General features: G+C 51.7%; 1 protein-coding gene across 4 annotated transcripts in view; it reads right to left on the bottom strand.

Annotated features, from left to right (window-relative positions):
- LOC130404306 (uncharacterized) overlaps positions 1-22,939 on the bottom strand; it is a 40,410-nt gene that overhangs the window by 3,056 nt on the left and 14,415 nt on the right. For 3 of the 4 annotated variants that reach the window (XM_056608967.1, XM_056608965.1, XM_056608964.1), the window contains 21 exons: positions 20,022-20,167; positions 19,796-19,892; positions 18,651-18,800; positions 18,150-18,299; positions 16,219-16,562; positions 14,017-14,146; positions 12,993-13,187; positions 11,779-11,931; positions 10,170-10,390; positions 9,609-9,792; positions 8,993-9,148; positions 7,922-8,287; positions 7,253-7,366; positions 3,426-5,579; positions 2,901-3,035; positions 2,712-2,786; positions 2,532-2,618; positions 2,017-2,108; positions 1,509-1,594; positions 1,343-1,406; positions 932-1,152 (listed from right to left, as the gene is read on the bottom strand). In XM_056608967.1, the coding sequence (XP_056464942.1) occupies positions 932-1,152; positions 1,343-1,406; positions 1,509-1,594; positions 2,017-2,108; positions 2,532-2,618; positions 2,712-2,786; positions 2,901-3,035; positions 3,426-5,579; positions 7,253-7,366; positions 7,922-8,287; positions 8,993-9,148; positions 9,609-9,792; positions 10,170-10,390; positions 11,779-11,931; positions 12,993-13,187; positions 14,017-14,146; positions 16,219-16,562; positions 18,150-18,299; positions 18,651-18,800; positions 19,796-19,892; positions 20,022-20,167 (5,320 nt within the window). The remainder of the gene's footprint in view (positions 1-931; positions 1,153-1,342; positions 1,407-1,508; positions 1,595-2,016; positions 2,109-2,531; positions 2,619-2,711; positions 2,787-2,900; positions 3,036-3,425; positions 5,580-7,252; positions 7,367-7,921; positions 8,288-8,992; positions 9,149-9,608; positions 9,793-10,169; positions 10,391-11,778; positions 11,932-12,992; positions 13,188-14,016; positions 14,147-16,218; positions 16,563-18,149; positions 18,300-18,650; positions 18,801-19,795; positions 19,893-20,021; positions 20,168-22,939) is intronic. The other variant, XM_056608968.1, reaches the window with a different exon arrangement.

Consider the following 22,939-nt stretch of genomic DNA (forward strand, 5'->3'; position numbering starts at 1 on the left):
GCTGGCGGTCTTTATGAGGCATGCCGTGGTAAATCATAGACCTTTAGTCCCGACTACTGGTGCGATACACACCAAATCATCCCCGGTGCACAAAGGACCCTGTTCCCAGAAAGACCCATCATTCAACCGCTAACCCGAGAAATAGAAAAGCCCACAACACACTCCAAGACGAGGCGGAGGAATGCTCATTAGTTGTTAAATCTCCTGAGCAAATGGTACTGCATTCATACAGTGATCTTTTAACCGGCGCTTCACTCTGAGCGGCTCTACAATATTGCCTAACATTCCCCCATTCACACACCGACGGCGGTGTAAACCAGGAGGTAGGCAGGAGGTTGCGGTCACTAAAGACTCTAAAAACTAGACATTCGCACAGCTTCTTCCCCACGGCCATCCGACTCCCCCCCCCCCCCTGACCAGTCTCCCCACTCAGTGATCTAATGGTCTGTTGTACCCAATCACGTGAGCTCTCTGCACTTTGGCACTCTATATTTATTATATTATTCATTTACTCACTCATTTTGCACTATTTATGTTGGTTTTGCACTGTCTTGTCCTGTCTTGTCTGTCCTGTTGTAAACTCCACTGTACCAAAACAAATTCCAAACATGTTTACATGTCATGGCAAATAAAGTCTTCTGAATCGGAATCTGAACCACGCAAGGCGACGGCCAGCTCGTCAGGAGCACTTAGGGTGAGGCGTCTCGCTCAGGGACACCTCGGCATTCTGCTAGGAGAAGCCGGGGATCGAACTAGCAACCTTCTGGCTACAAGACAACCCCCTCTACCCCCCTGAGCCACATGCCGCCCCAAGCAGGGTTGAGAGTTGTTCTTAAAAGTGACAGCTCATTGGCCGACCGTGATAAGGGACTGGGGAGCTCATGCGTGACCGTCACCCCATCGCTGATAAAGACCTGGCAGAGGGCCTCACCACGGGGTTCTGCCTCAGCAGGGGCCACCGCCCTCGACTGCTCCCCGGCCGTGCTCTGACCGCCCTGGGTCATGGGGCTGTACTCCCGGGTCAGCACCACGATCTCTTTGGCCTGGGGGGGCGACCGGTCCTTGCGCCGGGGGAAGGTGGAGATGAGGTCCGGCCGGGAGGTGCAGTGGCATCGGTCCGTACCCTGGCAGCCAGGGCACAGCGAGCGGCTCCTGGGGGCAGGAGAGGACGGCAGAGGCGGCAGGGGGTCGGATCAGTGGTGTGTTCATGCGAAGGGCTGTTATTGGACGACAGCGTGACGACTGTATGCAACGGTTGTACACATTTATGGGGCCGAATTCCCATATATGGGCATACACAGGTTTAGCATTTTTAAGGATGAGAGTTGAGCGGCCTGCTTACGAGGAAACAGGGAGGTCTTGATTGACAGGGCCAGGAGACACTGAGGGGGCGGAGCTAGTGGGTCCTGTTGTGAAATCAAACACAGAACCAATTAGCAACACATGAAAATGGAGATACAACGGGGACGATTGCAGCAAAGGTGACGAGCTCCGTAGATGAAGCTCACCAGTGTTTGCTTGTATCTTCAGCATCCATTTCCTCATCATGAAGCGCGACGAGGCGTTCAGTAAGTATTCAGAGCCATCTCGCAGCCTGGTGGCGGAGAATACATTCAATACACATATCAGCAGGACTTGTGTGTACGCTTTACATTTAGCAGACTCCTTTATCCAAAGTGACTTCATAAACGCATTCATACACCGACGGCTTGCGTGGTTGACTTCGCCGTCGGTGAGTGCATGCGTGCATGAATTGTTGTTCATACACTCATCGGAAGAAGTTAAGATTAGGTGCCTTGCTCATGGACACCTCAACACTTAAATAGGAGGAGCCGGGGATCGAGTTAGAGCCGGTTGCCTCGCAACTTTCCAGTTACGAGGCAACCGGCTCTAACTCCTGAGACAAGCCGACCCCATTAGCATATCCTTTCTCTCAAACATAGCGACACAAGCCCCCCCCCCCAGTGGGGAACTCCAGCCCCCCAGGGGTCTACCCCTCTGGATGAAGGTCCTCACCGCAGACAGAGGACGTTGGGTTTCTTGGTGTACTCCGGCACTGGCTCACACTCCGCTCCCACCAGGTTGAGTGGCAGCCCGCACACGGAACTCTGAGACAGAGAGCGCACGTCAATCAATCAGGAGTGACAAGCCCGCCAGCCTCCCATCTAATCACTGCCCACTCAAAGTGTCTGGCACCTCAAGTTAATAACTGATAAATGGACTGCATTTATACAGCGCTTTTCTAACCAGTGGCCCCTCGATGCAGTTTACAATATTGCCCAACATTCACACATTCATGCACACATTCACAGGCCGACGGCGCTGGCGGCCATGCAAGGCGGCAGCCAGCTCGTCGGGAGCAGTTAGGATGAGGTATCTTGCTCAGGGACAGCTCGACACTCACAGCTAGGAGGAGCCGGGGATCGAACTAGCACCCTTCCGGTTACCAACCAAACGCTCTACCTCCTGAGCCACATGACGCCCCCGATGAAGTGTCGTCGCCCCCCCCCCCCCCGACGAGTCCTGCTTACCCTCAGCGTATCCTTCCTGTCCTGGTAGAAGCACAGGCTGTGTCTGTACAGGACGGCGTGGTGGGAGTTCCAGCCTCTGGACGCCGCCTGGGGGCCAGAGATAAGGCGAGGTGTGAGTGGAACGGTTCTGTGCGTTTGGTGACTCGGGTAGGTATCCAGAAAGAGGTTCCGCTCACTCACTTTCTTCCCCCCTAGCTGGAGTTTATGCTTCCTCTCCAGAGTTCCCTCCATGGACTGCAGCTCTGCCTTCCCACTCTGAAAGCAGGTCTCGTATCAGATTTGATTTTTCAAAGGGGAAATAGGAGCTTTTGATGGAGTTCTGTTTTGATTTGAGGCCAACGTGTCAGACTCGGTGTGGTCGAACCTCACCGTTGTCCTGCAGCGCCCTCCGGTGGCCATCCTGGGATCCTGATTCTCCATCTCGCTGGAGCTTTCTAGGGTGGTTCCGATACGAGAGGCACCCTCTGGGTTCCTGAGAACCGACAGTAGGCTCACCGACTGCTCCTGTCCAGAGGGCAAGAGACGGTCTTACAGTCAGCAATTATGTCAAAATTATCAAATTTTTGAAATTTACATTTTTTGCATTAACAAATGTATCGGACCCAGTTTAAATATATATATGAAAAAAAAACTTCTATCCAGATTTTTTCCTGTCCAGAAATAAATGAGTAAATAAAAAGGGATGCCATTCCATTAAAACAGCCCTATCCAATGTGACTGTTGAACCTTGATAACACAGTCTATAAACATGAGTTTGACATTCCATTTTCCAGCTTATTATAAAAGGGACTACAATGATGGTTCATGTCTATTTTGTTCCAACAGACTAATAGCCAGAGGACACGGCAAAGCAGTAGCGTGGAGCTTTTCATCAGAGTGTATCTCAAACCTCACCTGTGAACAAGCTGTGTCCTCCTTCATCTGTTCCTCCTCCTGCCCTTTCTTCACCACCTCTGCATCCTCCTCCACCTCCTCCTCCTCTTCGTCTCCATAGCGGTAAACGTATCTCTGAGTGTCCACCACATCGGTCCGCTTCACCACGTCTGAAGACCTCTCGTTCACAACAGCAGAAGAAGACTCGCAGGCCCAGGACCTCCTCTCGCCTTTGGCCACCAGGGGGAGCCGCTCTCCCGCGGGCTTCTCCCTGTCGTACCCCAGCAGGGACTGGATGGACGGGGGCAGCTTGAACTCGGCCACCAGGAGGTTGGGGGCCGACGCCGTGACCAGCTTCCTGTAGAGCACGGCCTGGGGCTTGGCGGCGGGCGACAGGGGCGTGTCCAGGGGGGGTTCCCCCTGGTGGCAGGGGGCCGCGGGGGCCTCTTCCTCCTCCTGGTGGGGCTGGTACATGATGTCGGAGCAGATACTCTGCCTGTAGCTCCTGGTGCGGTTCCAGATGTCCTCCAGCTCCTCCTCTTCCTCCTCGAACTGCCGGTGGTCCGTGCGGAACGGTTCGCCCTCGCCCTCGACCCCAGCCTCGAGCTCTCCCCCGGCCTCGTTCGGAGCGGGGGGGGAGCGCGGCGGCGGCGGCTCGACGGGCGCCTGACCACTGGTCACCCTGGCGAGCTTGCAGTCCAGCCCCTCCAGCTCCAGAGACACCAGCCTCCTCACCACCGCCCGGGGCCGGGGGACGACGTCCGGGCACGGGGCCTCCGCGCACAGCCTGGCGCTGCCCGTGCTGGAGACCCCCGAGTCCAGGGAGTCGTTGAGGCCGCCCACGCCCACCGCCGCCTTGAGGTTGACCACCATGTGGGAGGCCTGGCTCTGGACCTGAGCCGGCGTCCTCTCCTCCCCCTGGAGCCCGGCGGCCCTGTGGTACTGGTGCTTGTCCAGGTCCTGGATCAGCGTGTGCACGCTGAGGCACTCGTGGCGGCCGCGCGTCGCCGACGGAGCGGCGGCGGCGACCAGGACGGCGTTCACATTCGAGGCGCCGTCCCCCCGGGCGGGGTTCCCGCGCGGGCCGCTGTCCGCCGAGAGCTGCCTGAGACGCCCGCTCCCCTCCATGACGACGTAGTCTTCGTCTGCGTCTGCGGAGGGGCTGACCTGGAGCTGGGACATCTTGTCCCACTCCGTCTCTGGGTCCTCCTGCAGACCCGGCCCGGAGGCCCCGCGGAGGTCAGTGCACGGCACGGTCTGATCCGCCACCTCTCCCGGGAACGGGGGATGGGATTGATGGGGGTGCGGGTGGCGAGGGGTGGTCTCCCCCGCGTCGGGCGTGTCCTTAACGACGACTTCGGGATACCCGGGATACACTCTGGGGCTGTGGGGGGTGGGCGGGGTGTGTTTGAAGGAGCTCAACGACCGGGGCCGCTGCTGCTCCGGGTCGGCCCCGGCCGCCTTCTTGCACTCGGGCGGAGCGATGGTGATGATGTCCTGGATGCTGGGGATGACGCTCATGTCCTTGGGCAGCTCGAAGCTCAGGACGGAGCCCAGGGAGAGGAAGCGGCAGTGGCTCCTCACCTGAGGCCCGCCGCACACGGCGTACGGCGTGATGCTGTACTCCCCCGAGCACTCACTGTCGATGTCCATCAGCAGGGGGTTCTTCATGTACGCCGTGTCTTCCTCTCCCCCTCCATCGCCTCCTCTCCCTCTTCCTCCCACTCTCACGGGGCTCTTCGCCGCGCTCTGCTTCTTCCTCCGGCCCTCCTTGAGCGGCCAGGTGTGCGTGTCGTAGGCCACGCCCTCGCAGCCGTAGCGGGGCTCCGCCCCCGCCCGCTCGTCCACCCCCATGATCCTCTGGATGGTGTGGCGGCGGGCGTCCCTCTTCCTCTTCCTCTTCTGGCCCATCCTCTTCAGGCTACTGAACATGGAGGCGCCGCCGCGGGCCGTCGGGTGGAAGAACACGCCGGGCGCCAGCGTGGCGAGCGGCGAGGAGGAGGACGTCGAGGAGGAGGTGGAGGAGGAGGGGGAGGAGGAGGAGGAGGCGGCGGTGGAGCAGGAGGGCATGGCCACCTGGCTGGAGGCGTAGGTCTTGAGGCGGGGCAGGGTGATGCTCTCGTAGACGGGCGTCAGGCCGATGCCGCTGTCCTTCACGTGCAGGTAGGTGCTCACCTGGAACGGGACAGGGGAAGGGGGAGGGACAGAACAGTCAGAACGCCGCGTGAGACCGCCGGTTCCTGTTGAGACGCGGGGGGGGGGGGGGGGGGGGGGGGGCGCGGTATTGCCGGAGGGTTAATGGCGGACAGACTCGTTGCAGTACCCTTGCAGTGTACCGTGAAAACAAAGGCGTCTCAGTTTTCGTTTCACATGTGTTACAGATGAAGGATGATATCAGAGCAGGGCTGACTGGGACAATCAGCTACCCTTCCAGTGACATAGATCAGCTCTGGTTTCCTGCCATCATGCACGCATCGATACGCAGATACACACATGAATACGCGCATGCATGCACGCTTACGCACACACAGACACACACACACACACACACACACACATACACACGTTGGATACAGAACAAAGTATGGACGAGATTTATCACACAGCAAAGCAAACACGGAAACAGAAAAAAAAAGTTAGAAAAACACAGAGAAGGGCCGATGAATATAGATGCGATTACTAGTGATTGCTGTTGCTCTTTACCCCTGCAGGGCTAAATAAAAATCATATGTGTATGTGAACATGTCGTCATATGCAGCTGTAATGGTTTGACCCCTCAACTCCATGACTAATCTCATGTTCCCGTGGCAGCCCCGAGACTATAAATCACAGTGTGCAGTCTGGGGGCCGCTTTGCAGGGTTCAGCGGCAGTTTCAACGTTTAATGACCGCGCCTTTGTTGCTGTCTGGGACCCACTCACGCTGGGAGCCATTTTGGATTGAAACGTTGAAGGGAAGTGAGTTGTGAGGTCATTTATTTTACACAATGAAGTCTCGCAGAAGTAAACAGAAACAGGTTTTTTGGGTCCCCGTGGCCGGTACTATCTGTGGTTACGTGGAGCAGAGGGTTGGGATAGCTTCTGTTCTCGTTCTCCGATGTGAACAGGCAGAGGTCTTTGCCTGTTCACAGGCTCCTGTCTGTTTCTTAATCGCCTGCCTCCTTATAATAGGAGCTCATACAAGTTGGTAAGGGCCTAAGAATGCAGATTTTTTAAATGGGAGACATAGTTTACTAGTTTACAGTATCAATCTTGTGATAGTCGAGATACATGAGCAGTGTCTAAAAATGTATGATTAGATAATTCTAAATGTAGTCCTTCAGTTCAATAACGAAGATACCAATTTCATACACAAATATATATAACAGAATTGTATATAGATCATTTATAATAAATATATTTTGGTAGAATGGTAAAATAATGGCTCTTTTTTGTTGGTAATACTTTTTTTTGCAGGGAATTGTATCTCATAGTATTTTGAGGAGTTTCTCGTTCTCGTTTCATCTCTTAGTTGTACCTGAATATTCATAACCCTGGAATTATTCCAAGAATATGTGATGTCTGGTTTATGTGACGTGCAATACCAAAACCAATGCATAGAAGTATCCTTGTACTTTAACCAGTGCTTGTACCAAAGTCCATAGTACTTTCACATGTTAACCTACATCACGTGTAAGGGTTAGGTGTTCAGACGTTCGTGCCGAACGTCTGCACGACTCCGTACGGACACAGAGGTTAGTGAGGCCAGCGGGGCGCGCCCACGCCCCAACACGGCTACACACAGCATGCCTTCCCCCAGCGCACTACAGCTCCCAGCATGCAACACCACTCCACACACCGCACCATTTACCTCGTCCGCACTCTGCCGATATATCTTTCTCTTTCGTTTTAAACTACCAAAAGTATTTTCCAAAAGCCCCTGGCAGCGTCGCCAAAAGCTTTTACAGGCGGGGGACTCAGCAGGCTGAGGGAGAGAAGGAAAAGGGGGGAGGAAGAAGATGAAGGAAGGAAGGAACAGCAGGGTGTCTCCCCCATCGCTACGGGGGACAAACCAGTGCACAGTGGGAACCCTCCCAGGGAGGGAAAGGGAATGTGTAGCAGGAAGATCTCTGGCAGTGTCGGTGTGAGCAGAAGCTGGACGGGCCTGCAGAGGTTCATGGCTGTCGTGGCGACGGTTGTGACTTGGATTTGTGCACTGATTACAGATGGGTACTGAATGTAACCCCAACATGGGGATGATATGCAACGTCACGACATCTGCATGCAGGACATTGTGAGATCTCATAAGTGCAGTGAATTACTGATGCTAAACCGTAATCATCGGTGTATTAACGATATTGGAACTACTAACTAACCAAATCATAAATAAGTCCCATCTCATCTCTCTCATGAGATGAGACTTATTTATGATTTGGTTAGTTCATAAATAAGTATTGAATACAAAAGTGACTTGATATTCTAAACATGGCCCAGCTTGATCATGTGTGTGAGTGTGTGCGGTTTCAGAACAGGCCCTCACCCTGTGAACGGGTTCTGAGGCCTCCTCCTGCAACTCCTCCTCCACTCCAGCAGGGGGCTCCAGCACCTGGACCTGGCTGTCCCCCGTGCTGCGGAGGCTGAGCAGGAGGTTGACGGTGCCCCCCAGGGCAGCCCCGCCGGGCTCCTTGAGGACCAAGACGGTGGGCTTGGCCGCCTCGCCTCCCGGCCTTCCCCCGACACGGGTCATGACCTCGTAGTCGTCCTCCTGGCCCGGGTCCGGGCGCTGGGCCGGCCTGCTGCCCGGGGAGGCGGGTTGGCTGTCAGGCCGCGGCGTCTGGGTGTCCTCGCGGGGGCTGACTCCAAGGGGCCGGAGGCACTGGTAGACCTCTGGTCTGGGAGTGGAACTCTAGAGTGGAGGAGTAATTACAGGGATGAGGAGTGTGTCATTGTCGAGAGCATCATCACCTCCTGGATGATAATTATAGCTATCATAGTCATCATCAACATCATCATGCTCCTCCTCCTCCTCATCATCATCATCCTCAAACTCATCATCCTCATCATCACATTATCAAACTGCCCCCAATACAGGCACGGCGTTATGGGTGGGCGTGACGGACCTAGGACCACCCACTGTTCAACAGACCCACCCAAAACTTGGGTAGAGGTGTTGCTGCGTTGCCTCTACAGCAGAGACAATAACGCAGCGATATGAGTAGTTCTAACTGGAGAGACGGTTGAAAGATGGTGCGATCTACGAGAAAGACGCAGAGGAACGTTCCTTCGTGCCAAGCCGCGACCGAACCGGCTTGGCAGTGTAAAAAGGCCTAAGTCGAGATCGCGGATAGGTCCGTCCTATGCACCGAAACTTTTTCCAAATTTCAACAAAATATTTAAAGAACATCTAGCTATTCAAATCTCTATACGCATAGATAATATAACAGTATATTAGTCAGTCATTTGTATTAGGTTAAACAGGGATCTGATGATGTTTTTAATTTAAGGACCACCCACAATTGGTCTGGCCCATCCACAACTGGAGACCTGGCGCCGTGCCAGCAGCAATAGCTGTGATGCTAATCCCCACACAGTTCTGCTGTTAGCGTCGTACCTCAGTGAGTGGGGAGCCCATTGCGGCCTCACAGTAGATGTTGTCCTGGGAGCCCTCCTCTCTCTTCAGCCTGTCCAGCCACTGCTGTTTCTGGGCCCTCCAGTGGACTGAGATCCAACCCAGCATGCTCCTCAGTTCCTCCATACGCTCCTTCACCTGCAGGGCGAGTGCAGAGAACGCTGGGTCTGAATAACGACCGACGTGGGCCTACATTGAGTACTGTTCTAGCATGTTGTGGTGACTGTGACTGGATGCCTGACCTATCACAGTGACTACAACCGAATGCCTGGACTCTCCTTAGTTAACCGGCCGGCACCCCGTCACCGATTTTAAATGTTTTGCATGCCTGTATGTTAATAATGGCCCCAATTGCACTCCTGATGATCCCTGGCAGGAGGGATCCTCCATTCTGCGTTCCTTCTCAAGATTTCTTGCTTATTTATTAAGGGAGTTTTATCTTGTCCTCTGGGGGGCTAGGGTCAGGGGGGGGGGGTCATAACTATATGGCCTGTGATTAAGGGATATATAAATAAAATGGAATTTTCGAACTCCTCAACTTTCTAATATGGACGTATCACGCAGCTGAAGACGGATCACGACCCAGAATGCAGCGCACCATCTCGGTGAGGTGGTGCTCCCGGCGGAGAAGGTTGACGCCCGTGGATGCCAGCTCGTCAAACTCCTGGAACTTCTGCTCGATCTGTCGGTCCAGCTCCGTGGCGATCGGCTCCTGCCCGTCCCTCCCCAGGTTCAGCGCGCTGTCGGAGAAGATGCAGGCCCGGGTGTCCTCGGTCCACGAGCTGTCCCAAAGAGAAAGAAGGAAGCGTGTTTAACCGTGTGAGATAGGGGGCGGAAACACAAAAGGTTGGCCTTTGAGGACAGCCATGTGTGGTTGAAGTATGTGAACTGACAGACTCCCTCGATAGAAAGGACACTCGTTTCCTCTTTGCACAGGCCGGGGCCGGAAAACTCAAACCGACCTACTTAAGCACGTCCTCAGTTCCACATTGCACCAGGCGGTGATACGCGATGTCTCAAACGGCCTGCTCTTTCAGTAAACAGTTATTGTAAGAGGCAGATGTGTTTTTTTTAGCTTTTTCGCAACTGCGCCAGGATTATGAACGAGAGTCGGGCACTTTCGAAGGGAGCCACGAGACTCCGACTCGCTCCTGCTTACATCATGGCGAGGTAGCTCCTGAAGAAGTACTTGAGTTGGATAAACTCCTGCAGTCGCGAGCGGTTCTCCGCCATGCTGCTCTCCAGCTCCTTCCAGGCCTGCAGGGTGTTCTGGATCCGGCTCCCCCCCGGGACCTGCAGCCTCTCCGGACACAGCTGCTCCAGCCGCGAGGCCTCGCTCCCCATGTCCTCCACCTCCTCTCGGATGACCTCATAGTCGATCTGCGGGGGGGGGGGGGGGTCGACATCATAAAAAGGGGCCTCCAACAAAACCGCCATTTCATCATCAGGAGAAACCTGTCACACACACTTGGCCCGCGGGCTTTTCCAAACATGAGTTCATCGTGTTCCCTGTTGTGAATTATGCGTGGCTCGTGAACCATATGGCCTGCATATGGCGCTCTATGCTATAGCCGGGCCAGCGGTGGGGGACGGCTGGGTGTCTCTGTTTGAAGAGCAGTAATTAATAGCACCTATGGGGGGGCCCTATGGGAGCCATACTTCATAACGCTCCTCCTGGGGAATGGCGCGAGGCAGATTCCTGTGTGCTGACCGCACGGTTATTTCAGGGTTGGAGATTAGGTCACTTGTGTTCTTCAACGGTATCAAGTCCAGACAGCTGTGCATGCATGCGATAAACATAGCCGTGTCCAAAAGTGACTCATGCAGAAACACCCCGAAAAAAACCTCTAAGAACTTCAAAACCAACTCCGTACACATGTATACAAACCACCGGATCGAAATGGGTAACACACACACACACACACACACACACACACACATCCATCCTCGCACATGTGGCGCACGCACAAACACACACGCACACACACACACACACACACACACACACACACACACACACACACACACACACACACACACACACACACACACACACACACACACACACACACACACACACACAAACACAAATTGGTGATTCTCAGTCGAGAAGAAGAGTGACTCATCGGAATAAATAAATAAGGCATGTGGGCAATAAACCTTTGCCTAAATATTGTTTGGATGTGCATACATGCGTGGTTTAATGATGCAGTTTATGTTGAAAAATAAACACAGCAGAAAGCAGCGGCCTAGGCTGGCCTTCGCCGGGGAACCAGCGGCTCAACAGGAAACAGACCTGGGGGGGGACATGAGGGGAGCTGGCTGTGGGGTGGGGACTTCCTGGTTTGATTCAATCAAGAGTTTCACCGCGAGCATGCACAGTGGGAAAAACATGAGGTCATGCCAAATGTTAACACCACACAGGCGACATTAACGCAACCTGAACAGAAACCTAAACATGACATCACTTTTTGAAGGTCCCTGTGTGGTTGGGTCAGGAAAAACGGTGACAGAATCCTGTGTGTTCTGATTGGTCGGATCGACACGCTCCTCCACCCCTAGCTCACTTACACTTACAGAGTGGAAGCTAGCTAGTTATGAGTTCACTTGCAACCCAGGAAAGGCGTTAATCCCCTTTCAGCCCATTCTTATTATTCCAGATATAGGCTACTTGACAAGTTTGTTAGCTTTGACATTTTTTCTTTCTTGGTTGCTGGATTTTGGGCTAATTTGGCTAATGGCTAATCGTTCTCCCTTGACCCCATTACCTCCAGCTGGTCCTGCTGCTCCTCCAGTTCCTCCAGACCACAGCTCTCCGGTTCACACCGGACGGCCATATCGGTCTCCCTCTCCAGGACGTCCATGTTGAGCTCCTTGCTGCAGCACAGGCACTCCTCCACGCGCACCGCCACCCTGGCGTGCTGAGGTAAGGAAGAGCCGCGCAGTTAGCATCTCGGGATTACCATCTCGGAGTTAGCATCTCAAAGTAAGCATCTCAATACTACTCAGCATTGTGTAGCAGCTTATCCTAGCTTTCTTTGTTGTATACAGGGAACCTAGCGTTTGTTGGTGCTTGCCACTTGTTTCTATAAACATCCTTATTATAAACATCACCTTATTGTAAGTCACTTTAGATAAAAATGTCTGCTAAATCAAATCCCCTGAATGTAAATGTGAATCTTGGAATAAGCGTCTTGGTATTAGCATGTCCGAATTATATTTGTGGAGATAGCGTTTGGGAATTAGCATGTCGAAGTTTCGACTCTAACCAACAGGCTTCATTCTGATGAATAAGAAAGAATAAAATTAAAGTTAAATTAATGTTTTTTTCTTACAGTAGTGCAATTTGGGCATAGAAATATTCATCACATCTCATATTCACTGATAGTGTCACTGATGTTGGAACACAGAACACAGATCCTTCGCCCCTTTTCCACGTTTTGTATCAATGCAAATCAATCAATCTGCTGCTCGTTAACATGTTGATAAATTAAGGCTGAGGGGTTGAACGGCTCATTTGCAGCTTATTAAAGTGAACCAACACAGAAAGAATGAAAACAGATGTTGCCTTATTGTCTTTTGCAGCTGTTAAAACAAACAAACTCTGTCTCCATCTAGCTCCACCTAGCTCCACCTAGCTCCATCTAGATCCACCTAGCTCCATCTAGCTACACCTAGCTCCATCTAGCTCCATCTAGCTCCACCTAGCTCCATCTAGCTCCATCTAGCTCTAGCTCCACCTAGCTCCATCTAGCTCCATCTAGCTCTAGCTACACCTAGCTCCATCTAGCTCTAGCTCCATCTACTGTATAGCTCCTTCTAGCTCCTTCTAGCTCCACCTAGCTCCAACTAGCTCCATCTAGCTCCATATAGCTCGACCTAGCTCCACCTAGCTCCACCTTCATTAGCTCCAGTTCAGACCCTGGCTCTCGTCTGATGGTCCGCTCCCTCGGTTCCTGACAGAGCGCTGGGGGTCTCGTACCTTGCTGAGCAGCGAGCGGACGGCCTTGTCGTGGCTCTGCGTACGGCCTCGCTGCCTCACCGTGTCGTTAAGCATCTCCACCGCCTCCCGCAGCTCTCCTACGGGGTCGCCCAGGCTCTCTATCAGGGGCTCGCCCAGCCCGCCGCCTGGGAGGGCCAGCGGAGAGGGGTCCGAGGTGATGTCACTGTGGAGAGGCTGTCGGAAACCCCCCCACACACACACACACACACACACACACACACACACACACACACACACACACACACACACACACACACACACACACACACACACACACACACACACACACACACGTGTAAACAAGTGTGATACCTTTTTGTCGGTTTTACTCTCGCAAAACAGTAATCAAGGTTTTGGTCATGCTAAGATATCCACTATTCATTTTATACCAGTGGAACCAACTCACTAATTTTGATAAAAGTTGTGTCACAAAGTTAGCTAATGCACAAAATGGATGGAAAGTAAAGAGCTGTGAACACACCCAGACCAAATCACTTCCCATTACAGCATCTGTCTAGTTGCACCATCGGGATGCTCTCGTGTTAACCAGCTAACCAGACACGCCAGATCGTTTGTTACACAGAACCATCTGGGCAGTCGTCCTTGGAAGCAGTTTGGAAAGAGGCTGACACTTTCTGTAATGATTTGGCAAGGGATTGGATGATCCATTAGTCCATCACCGTTCATCACGTATCACAGAGATCATGTATTTCCTCATTGGGCGGTGGTCGGTCTGAATCAATGTGGTTCCACCCAAAGTGTGATTCACCAGACACACACACACACACACACACACACACACACACACACACACACACACACACACACACACACACACACACACACACACACACACACACACACACACACACACACACACACACACACAAATAAAGACACATACACACACAAACAAACACAGACACACACACAAACACACACACACACACACACACACACACACACACACCCCCCCCCCAACCCCGGCCAGTGGAGGTCGTACCTGGGCCAGGCGGTACTGGCTGGGGTCCTGGCTCTCCTCCAGCTCCACACGCTCCAGGAACTCGGTCAGCATGCGCGTGTCCTGCAGCTCCGAGCTCTGCTGGGTCAGGGCGCTCTGGACCCGCTGGTACCTGCGGGACACTGGACCGTCAGGGCGTAGGACACGCACGTGCACGTACATAGACACGCGTACATGCCTACACAGAGACACGCTCACGCCGATGCAGATACAGACACACACCCGGTGTGCATACACACCTCTCTGCGCTCGAACATACACACACGCATTCACGTACACACACACCACATGCATACACACATCTATGCACTCACACACACACAAACACACACTAAAATACACATACACACACACACACACACACACAAACACACAGATACAGACACACACACACACACACACACAGATAAAGACACACACACACACACACCCTGTGTATACAAACCTCTATGCACTCAAAAACACACACACATTCACACATACACACACACACACACACACACACACTTAATCGACACTCACTGAGCGTCGAACCTCTTCAGGAACACATTACAACAGCGACAGGGTATTACCGTTCTGCCACAAAAGAACCGTTCATGTCATAAATTCACCTTCTAAGACATGTCTTAGAAAAACACACGCCTCAGCTCTCTGAAGGAACCCCATCCATTCAGGGTCTGCACTCCACGTTGTTAGGAGACAGAACTCCTTTTCCAGAACAAATAATCCCTGAGCACCGCCTGCCACTGGTGTGTTGGTCAAATGATGACATCACCCCCCACTGTCTTAGAGCAATGAGGTGTAGAGTGGAGACACCAGACACACACAAATACACACACACACGCAGACCAGACAGACAGGAACACACACAGATACACACACACACACACACTCACACTCACACACACACACACACACACACACACACACACACACACACACACACACTCACACACACACACACAGACACATACACACACACACACACACACTCACACTCACACACACACACACACACACACACACACACACACACACACACACACAGACCAGATAGACAGAAATACAGTCACTCACACACAGATACAAAAATAACCATATACACACACATACAGACACACACACACACACACACACACACACACACACACACACACACACACACACACACACACACACACACACACACACACACACACACACACACACACACACACACACACAAACACACAGACACACAGTCTCTCATCACCAACCCCATCTGACCGGCCCTCCCTGGAAACACCTGAGCACCGAGCCCTTTCCTCTTGTCTCTGTTTGTGTTGGTCAGCACGGCGGCCATTAACGGGGCCTGGCTCTCTCTCTCTCAGACCCTGGAGGGCCCAGGAAGTAGCCAACACCATCATGGAGGGTTACACCTCGATGACAACCCCCCCACAGGGATGGGGTGACAGGGACACACTCTGACTGGCTGTCAGCAGGTGTGTGTCAGGAATCACACACACACACCCAGGTTAAAGGTTTGCAACGAATGAGCTCAATTACACACACACACACACACACACACACACACACACACACACACACACACACACACACACACACACACACACACACACACACAGGCTAAATGCTTGATACGAATGAGCACACACACACACACACACACACACACACACACACACACACACACACACACACACACACACACACACACACACACACACACACACACACACACACACACACACACACACAGGTTTAAGGCTTGCTAAGAATTATGGTTGAGGGCTTTGCTATGATTTCGACATAGGGATGTCGTTTAGTTTCCACCCCATGTCAAGGTTGAAGTCCACTTGTGTGGTTTTGTGGTTTATGGGGTGAAATTGTTATTTTTGACATCGGAACTCCATGTTTTATGAACGACCTCTCGGAGAATCAATCCTGTACCGTGTTCCTCATGCGGTCATGGCAGAATATAACCGTGTGACGGCTTGGAAACGCTGACTGATCCAGTGCTTTATTCGCTGACCGCGGCAAACGCCACAAAACCCACAGGGTTACGCAGAGACCGCTCACCTCCCCACGCATGATTCATCAATGACGTCTGTCTCCCCCCCCTTCCCTACGTCTGTCCAGTCAAACCACCCCGCCCCCCGCTTCCCTACAATCAATCTCACTCACTTCCTCTCCACCGCCGCCAGTCGTCCCGGCAGCCCCCCATGGGCGCGGTCGTGGGCGTGGTCAAGGTCATGGGCGCAGTCGTGGGCGTGGTCAAGGTCATGGGGGTGGGCGTGGTCGTGGTCGTGGTCGGGACCCCGGCCCTCCCCCAGCCTGTCCACCTCCAGGCGGAGCGCGTCCAGCTCCAGCCCGCGCGCCGACACCTCCCTCTGCAGCAGACGGCTCTCCCGCTCGGCCACGCTCATGCTGTGGGGGTCCCCGGCCACAGAGGCCTCGTGGCTCAGGGTCAAATCCACCGCCTCCAGCCACGCCTCCAGACCGCTCAGCCCCCGCAGAGCCTTCAGCGCCTGGGCAGGGAGAGGCGGCGGAGGGGGGGGGGGGGGGGGGTTAGGCTGACAGACATTGCATCCAGGGACGTTTCTCCTTGTGTCGCCGCATTCTCCTCAAAGGAGGAGAGACGTAGGGTGGGTTTAAGGGAGACAATGGTTTGTATTCAGGCTGTACCTTGGTATGCATAAAGTGGGGGTGACCCCCGAAATGTTGTGTTTTTTTCTGTTTTAAACGTGTTTAAATGTCTTCTTTGATCGTGAACATAAGTAAGCTACGCCATTTTGTCAATGTACACTGTTGTGTTAGAAGACAACTGGTTCAAAGCAAGCGCAGGTCAGTTTGTGAACGTTCTAGTCTGCTCCGAACTCAAGTCCCGATCTCCCGAAGGGACATCGCAGCGAGAGGCTGATGTTACAGTCACGGATGTGACGATGTGTGGGTGAGTGGGTGTGTGGGTGCGTGAATGTGTGGATGTGTTGAGCTCAGTCTGGGGAACAGTTGGTATTTTTGGCTGTCGCTGACCAACACCCTCCTTCCTAAACCCGTCAGCATTTTCTTTAATCACACAGTGTTTGGATTCGTGCAGAAGCAGAACTTTACACGCCATTCCTGCCTGTTGCATATTCCTCCAATAATCCCCCAGCCCAGCTTGCTGTCAATAAGCCGTCTAGCAGAATCTGCGTCTCTTTGTGGTTCCAGGGTGTCATTTAATTTCAGAGCCCAGTATTTATATTCTTTGGACAAATCTTTTTAATATTCGGGGTGCACTTTGCCATTCCAGAGGTCTGATGACAGCTCGGGCCACACACCAGCACAGCAGGAACACAGATCCACAACGATGTGACACAGACCCAACATGTTCCTTTCATTATAACCCGAATTTTGAAAGGTAAGCGAATATCTCGGCCCTGACGCGAGGGCTACTCTGGGAGAGTTAACGAGTTGTTTACGATTTATGATTTATGATTATGTTATAATTCACTCGGTCCAGTAAACATCGGGCCACAGGCCTGGCCGCGGCTTGGGAGGGCCAGTGCAGGCCTCGTAAAAAAGAACAAGTCTTAAGGTCTTACGATCTCTCAGCGAACGAGAACGTTGTTTTAAACCCCGGTTATGTGGGGTGATGACCTCTGTCCCCCCCCACCCCCCTCTCCGTTTCTGAGGCCGCAGGAAAAGTGAGAAGTGGGAACTATTAAATCTTATTGTGATGTTAGAATTTTTTACGAGGATCACGATAAAGTGCGGGTACTTAACGACTGTTTGCTCAAGGGCCTTCAGGACAATAAACCCAGACGCTGAAAATGTTTGCTTCATTTTGGCTCAAACATTTGTGTTGTTGTTGTGAGAAAAACACTAAAATGGCCGCCAGAAAAACAAATTACGTTTGGAGCATGCAAGTCAAACGGCTCTCTTTTATGATTTGTTTGTATTTGCTGTTTTATGACTCGTTAATATGACGCATCTGTCCGCCTCTGTGGTGTTGGCTTGGGCCACACTCAGCCCTTCTGCCCAGCCTCTCTTGCCCGTTACCGTAGCTACATTAAAGTCCACCGCATTACATCATCATGGTGAACTCAGACTCTCACTCCGGACCCGACGCTCACCCGGAACCCCAGCTCCTCCGAGGCCTGCAGGAAGCCGGCGTTCCTCTGGTGCCTCCTCCTCAGCTCCTCCCACAGGAACTCCAATTGGCCGAGGAAGGTCTCAATCTTCTCGCTGCCGGGGTGCTGGGCCCGGATCAAGCCCCGCCCCTCCTGGGATGATGAGATGAGATGACATCAGATGAAATTCAATGAAATGAAACTAAATTCAAATTTAATAAATTAAATTAAATTAAATTAAAAATAATAACAATAATGTGTTGCATCTGTCAATGAAATGAGGTGACATCAGATGAAATCCAATGAAATGAAACCAAATTAAAATCGAACTAAATTTAATTTAATTTTATTAGAATTTATTATATTTTTAACTAAATTTAATTAAGTTAGAAATCCTGATGAGTGTAATATGTGTTGTACACGTCCAAAAACTGTCATTCCTAAAAAACTCAATTAAACACTTGGTCTTCAAAGAAAACCTGAAGTGTGAGGCTCAGTGCTTACCCTCTTGACCACCTCTATCCTGGTTCCATTGGACAGGATCTCTTTTTCCAGAGCTTCCTGACAGCGCCTGGCCGCCTCCAGCCCGTCCTGACCGACCACAGAGCACACCTGTGTGGCCAGGCCCACATTCTCCTTCAGCCACGACAGGGTCTGTGGGGGAGGAGGGAGGAGGAGGGAGTAGGAGATGACATAAGAGGAAAAGGATTAGAGGAGGTGACAGATGACAAATGACAGGAGCAGAGAGAGAGAGAGACAGAGAAAGCGGGAGAGAGAACGAGAAGAGAGAGAGAGAGAGAGAGAGAGAGAGAGAGAGAGAGAGAGAGAGAGAGAGAGAGAGAGAGAGAGAGAGAGAGAGAGAGAGAGAGAGAGAGAGAGAGAGAGAGAGAGAGAGAGAGAGAGTAAAATAGGGAGAAGGGGCCATTTAGCTACTGAACCCTGCAGGAAACAGTTTGTCAGTGAACAAGAAGCAGACCCTATCTTCCCCCACCCTGTAGTTAGTGCTCTGGCAGATTCTGGGACAAATCCCTGGAAATTAGACAGTAAAAAGACTGCAGTCTTCCAGTCACCTCACTAATGGACCTGCACACACACACACACACACACACACACACACACACACACACACACACACACACACACACACACACACACACACACACACACACACACACACACACACACACACACACACACACACTCAGTCATACACTCGCTTTCAGAGCGCTTGAGTGAGAGACACTCTTATAAAGACCAGACACATGTATAATGAATAATTGCACTTCCAAGGCTATTTCTGAATCTGCGGCAACGGTTATTGAAAATTGTTGCGTAGGGTCTGTGGTCGGGGGCATAATTATGGTGCATGCTACCATGATTGCATGCAGATCTGTCACACAGCATTGGGTATTAGCAGTAGCCCAGTCCAAATTATCGCATTTAGGAGGGGCCACAAGACTATTTAAACAGAGAGAGAGAAAGAGAGAGAGAGAAAGAGATGGGGAGCTTCCAATTTTAGATTTCAATGTTTCGACCAGCTGCAATATCACCCGCTAATGTTATTTTTAATGTATTTTTTTATGGTTGCTTTTAGGGACACTAGAGGGAGCGCAGGCAGGTGTGTGCCGGCCCCCCCGTAGAGCAGTCACCTTGTCGGCAGACACGGTGAACTTCTGGAGCTGGGCCTGAAGCTGCGGGTGGGCCCGGAGGGGGGGCGGGGCCTCCTGCTCCACCACTCGCGGTTTCCTGTGGTGAGGAAAGCACAAAAAAAAACTCTCAACACATGTGACTCCAATTATGTGTTGCGTAATGAGAGGGGCTGGGAGGGCGAGAGAGGGGGGAAGGGGGGGGGGGGGGGCCGGAGAGACATGTCACCTTTCGCCTGCGGAGCGACGTCTGAGCATGACATCATCCTGCCAGGCGGGGGCGTCTCCCGGGGCAGAGGGGGCGTGGCTTGTGGGCCGTGGCTCGCCGCCGGGGCTGCTGGGAGTTCTCTTGCTGCTTCGGCTGTTGCTGGTGGTCTGATGAGGAATAGGATAACGTTTTAATGGTCTTTTACCCCCTATTGCCTATTTTAATGGATAGGGAACATAGTATAATATATAAGGAAAAGGAACTTGGACAAAAATTATAATACAGCAACATAACAATTAAATTAAAACAACAAAACCCTTTGTTTGAAGTATCTGGTTATTTTAACCAGATTCTTCAGTCAACACAAAGCGACATAATATATATATTTTTTTGATTGTTTTATAATTTGATAATTTACAATTAACCAAGTACACCTTGACTGGACAAATGAACGCGTCACATTATGCAGGACGACCATCAAAATGAGAAGAGTTAGCGTGGCTAGCCTAGCAGTGTTCTGACATGAGCTGTTCTGGGCGGCCGGTGACTGGACATTAACAGCTGCCCAGAGCCGAGTTAAAACCCTTGTAAAACCACACCTCATGCATTCCTGCTCCAATATGAGGACGCTCAGACTTCCATTATGCTTCAAAACAAACTTGAGATGTTTCTCCACTGCTGTAGACTATAATGTGTGAATTGTAATACTTTCTAAGAAACATCTTCAGTAAATATTACTTTTACTGTGCCTGTTTTTGATCAGGAGTTTTTTATCTGCATTTTGTTTACGCTCATTTATGAATCCTTTCTTTTGTTTATTACCACGCAAGCAATGCATTTTGGGATTTCATTAAAAAAATAAACCTTGATTTTCCTTTGAAATAACGGATAATAAAACAATCCTAATACTGAACACACATACTCTGCATTTCTACGCCAGGCAGAAGAGTTGAGGCCAGGGTGCTGGAGAGATGCAATAAAATAGAGGGGTTCAGTAATCTTTATGAACATTGCTGACACTTTACAGAGCCGTCTTAATAACACGGAGACACATTAAGTGTGTATTTCTGTATTAAGATAGCAGGGGTTCAAACCGTCTGTCGTTTATCTGACAGCGCTGATAACCATCACTGATGTCTTCTGGAGATCTGCTTGACTAGATCTCCCCGATTCCCATCAGAAGCCGGCTTACATTTACATTTACATTTAGGACATTTGGCAGACGCTTTTCTCCAAAGGGACTTAGAATAAGTATATTTGTCATTTATCATTCTACCTTAGAAAAACACGACTAGGGAAACCAAACCGGGCCTCACAACACCCGAAAACGTATTTTTCTCTGTCTCAGACAAACGTATTCTGTTTCCTCAACTCTTCCCTCCTGACTCACATCGTGTTTATTTAGATGTGCTCTGTTTCTTTCCATTCCTCATCCCTTTCTAGTGTTCTCCACATCATTCTCTCCTCTCTCTCTCTCTCCGCCTCGCCGTGTCTCTCCGTACCGCGCTATGCGGTGATGTCAGCCGTCAACTATCACGAAGCCCGTCCGTGCCCATCTGGTGCGCAGTCGCCGCATCTGGACGCAATTAGCCACAGCAAGAGACGCGCTAAGACGTGTTAACCCCCGGCAGCACGAGGACGGGGCCGTCGTCTGCTGACACCGGCTAAACCGCGACGCAACGGCTCGCAAGAGCAGACAACATGTTTGTCTCGAACGCAGAAGAATGCGCACAGGCTGAAGAAACAGTAACCTAACGACAAAACAATGGACTGATGCAGTCATGTGGACGTGTTCGTCTCACACACACACACACGCAAACACGCACATGCACACACACACAAAGACGCACACACACGCACGCACGCACACAAACGCATGCAAGTAGACAAACACACACACATACACACACACATACGCACACACTAACCCACGCACACACATACTCTTGACTGTAAAGGGCTGCACAAATAGATTGGACACTACACAACTACACAATCGAGACTGGCAGCGTTTACTGTAAGTGCATACTGTATGAGTAATTGTGTGTGTGTGTGTGTGTGTGTGTGTGCGCACACGTGTCCATGCATACACTCTCCCTAAAAATGGATGCAATCCATATGCAAATGTGGCCACCTTAAGTCCAAGGCCATTGATGTTCGCTATAAGAGCTTACAGACCTGCAGTACAGCTGGCCCAGGCTGCTCCATGCTGCTCCAGACCGCTAGCCCGCGGGCTAGGGAGAAAGTGTTGCTGAATGGTGAGCCAGATTACTTTTACTGCTCCGACGAGAGGCACCGTAGAGTCTTTGGCACCGTAGGGTTGCCTTTGGTATCCACTGTTGTGTCTTTCTAAATCCTCCATAAAACAATAATGAGTGGAGGTATGGTGGAAGGGGGGGTTGGGGAGGGACGCTCTTGCATGATAATGTTGTAGTGTTGAGGACAATCGGGGGGGGGGGGGGGGGTTGTCATGCCAACAGGCTACAACAAGGTGAGGAGAAACACCTTGGGTCATATCAGGACAGATCCCAGCCAGGATCTGATGTGGCTTCTGTCACAGAGCGGGAAATACGGCAGGACTCGTAAAACATTGAGGTGGGCATGAAGTGCAAGCCAGGAAAGGAAGAAGACGATGGAAAGAATGATGGCCTCTCTCTCTCTCTCTCTCTCTCTCTCTCTCTCTCTCTCTCTCTCTCTCTCTCTCTCTCTCTCTCTCTCTCTCTCTCTCTCTCTCTCTCTCTCTCTCTCTCTCTCTCTCTCTCTCTCTCTCTCTCTCTCTCTCGCAGAGACCAGACTAAGCAGCAGGGACTTTACAAGAGGGGGGGGGGGGGGGGGGGGGGTCATGGAGAGAGTAGAAGAGTGGTGCATTATGGGATTCCACTGGGCTGAACACAACCACCGTACATCTACCTCAGGATTGTAAAGAGGGCAAACTGCAA

The sequence above is a fragment of the Gadus chalcogrammus genome, chromosome 15 (genome assembly GCF_026213295.1).
Source record: "Gadus chalcogrammus isolate NIFS_2021 chromosome 15, NIFS_Gcha_1.0, whole genome shotgun sequence".
In the NCBI taxonomy this organism is placed as follows: Eukaryota; Metazoa; Chordata; class Actinopteri; order Gadiformes; family Gadidae; genus Gadus; species Gadus chalcogrammus.